This window comes from Chiloscyllium plagiosum, chromosome 5 (assembly GCF_004010195.1).
Source record: "Chiloscyllium plagiosum isolate BGI_BamShark_2017 chromosome 5, ASM401019v2, whole genome shotgun sequence".
Classification (NCBI taxonomy): Eukaryota; Metazoa; Chordata; class Chondrichthyes; order Orectolobiformes; family Hemiscylliidae; genus Chiloscyllium; species Chiloscyllium plagiosum.
The window spans coordinates 91450187-91452072 of record NC_057714.1 but is presented as its reverse complement, the minus strand read 5'-3'; the positions used below and the strand labels follow the sequence as shown (position 1 = coordinate 91452072).

The following is a 1886-nucleotide window of genomic DNA, read 5'->3' as shown; positions in this document are numbered from 1 at the left end:
GGTGAGTAGGTGAAGGGAGGGTGGGGAAGGCGGGGAGGGAGGAGATGAACCGGGCAGGGGGCTGGAGGAGGGAGGCGGGGAAGAGAAAAGGTATATGTACAGAATGGTGCACGTACCATCCACCGCTTCCCTGTCGCTGATGTGCTGCAGGTTACAGCCCGTGTCCTCCCGGCTGATGTCGGTGTCGGTGCGGTACGTCTCCAGCCGAGCGTGGTTCCTCCGCAGTTTGGGGCTGGATGAGACACAGCATGAAGTGGTATTCCCCATTTTCTCACTCTGTTTGTCTCTCTCTCTCTCTCGACGGATGCTTAAATATTTTTTCCTTAATTGAATGAAGGATCGGATTCAGGTGGAGCCAAAAGGAAGTAGGAATTTCCACACAGACCACACGAGAGAAGAAATATATTATAGATATTTAAAACAAGGAGGGAGAGGGCAAAGAAAAATCTCTGGCCGATCGGAGATACACCCTCATCCGGCAGGAGCTAGCACTGCACAGCCATGGAAACGAACCGGCGAGTTTTCCCCCCCCCTGTCTCTCCTGAGACTGACCGACCGGAGGGGAGCTCTGCTCAAAGCTCAGCAGCTGATTCCCCTCTCCATCTCCTTCAGTGTTCACCCTAAGCCATTATTATTGTTTTCTTCCTCCTCCCTGGCTCACGCTGAGGAATCGAGCCCTTCACGGTTTAAACGTCTTACAAGGTGACAGTAGCAACAAAAACACACAAGCTTCAGGTGGAGCCTCGCATCATTGTTACTCTGTGTATGTGTGTGTTCGAGTCTGAAATGGTGACTTATCCTCCAGCACAGACACACACACACATACACAGTAACAACAGTGCAGTGTAACCAATCCGCTCGAGGAGTTCCGGTTCAAGGGTAGCGATTTGCCAGTGAATACAAAGTGATACACAGTCACCAGCCGAGGCGAGACATTACTGTACAGCCGCCGACCGTGTAGCTGCAGCAAAACCAGCCCCCCGCAGCAATTTCAGTTGGATGGACAGAAGGCTGCAAAATTCAGGACAGTGCATGCGTGGGTGGGGAATGCCCCGTCAGCTTTAATTCGACGAATTTCAGTCAACGTTTGTTTTTGCACGCAATGCAAATGCTGAATGTGTTTCTCTTTCCAATTTCTCCCACTTCCCCTGGAAGCACCAACCGAAGATTTCATGTCACTGCGTCCCCCGTTCTCCCCCCGCTTCCCAACAACTCTCTGTTTGATAACTCCTTTTTATTTATTCACCTGGATAAATGAGTGTTGGTGTCTGTTTGGCCACCGCGTCTATAGCAGACAATCTTCCCTCCAGTTTTACCTTGTCTTCACAGGTGCATTTTCAAACCGACTCCCTGTAGTACCCCCGGCTGCCACCTAAGTTCCGAATTGAGCACCAAGGACGACTGAGTATGAGATCTTCTGGATCTTGGAATGATTGCAAAACAGGAAGAGGCTATTCAGCCCATCATATCTGCACTGGCTCTCTGAATAGCAACAGTTCCAATTCCCTGCCTTTAATTGCTCAGATTAAACCTGTCTCCACCACTCAATCTGGCATCGGATTCAAAGTCCCATTCGCTACATGAAGAAGATTAGATTAGATTACTTACAGTGTGGAAACAGGCCCTTCGGCCCAACAAGTCCACACCGACCCGCCGAAGCGCAACCCACCCATTCCCCTATATTTACCCCTACAGGCAATTTAGCATGGCCAATTCACCTGACCTGCACATCTTTGTGACTGTGGGAGGAAACCGGAGCACCCGGAGGAAACCCACACAGACACGGGGAGAACGTGCAAACTCCACATAGTCAGTCGCCTGAGTCGGGAATTGAACCCGGGTCTCTGGCGCTGTGAGGCAGCAGTGCTAACCACTGTGCCACCGTG

At 51.1% G+C, this 1886-nt stretch overlaps 1 protein-coding gene across 1 annotated transcript in view; it reads right to left on the bottom strand.

Annotated features, from left to right (window-relative positions):
- Positions 1–1338, bottom strand: part of ccny (cyclin Y) — a 234405-nt gene extending 233067 nt beyond the window's left edge. Inside the window, exon 1 of the mRNA XM_043690643.1 lies at positions 117–1338. Within this exon, the coding sequence (XP_043546578.1) occupies positions 117–267 (151 nt within the window). The 5' untranslated portion in view covers positions 268–1338. The remainder of the gene's footprint in view (positions 1–116) is intronic.
- Positions 1339–1886: the final 548 nt, after the last annotated feature.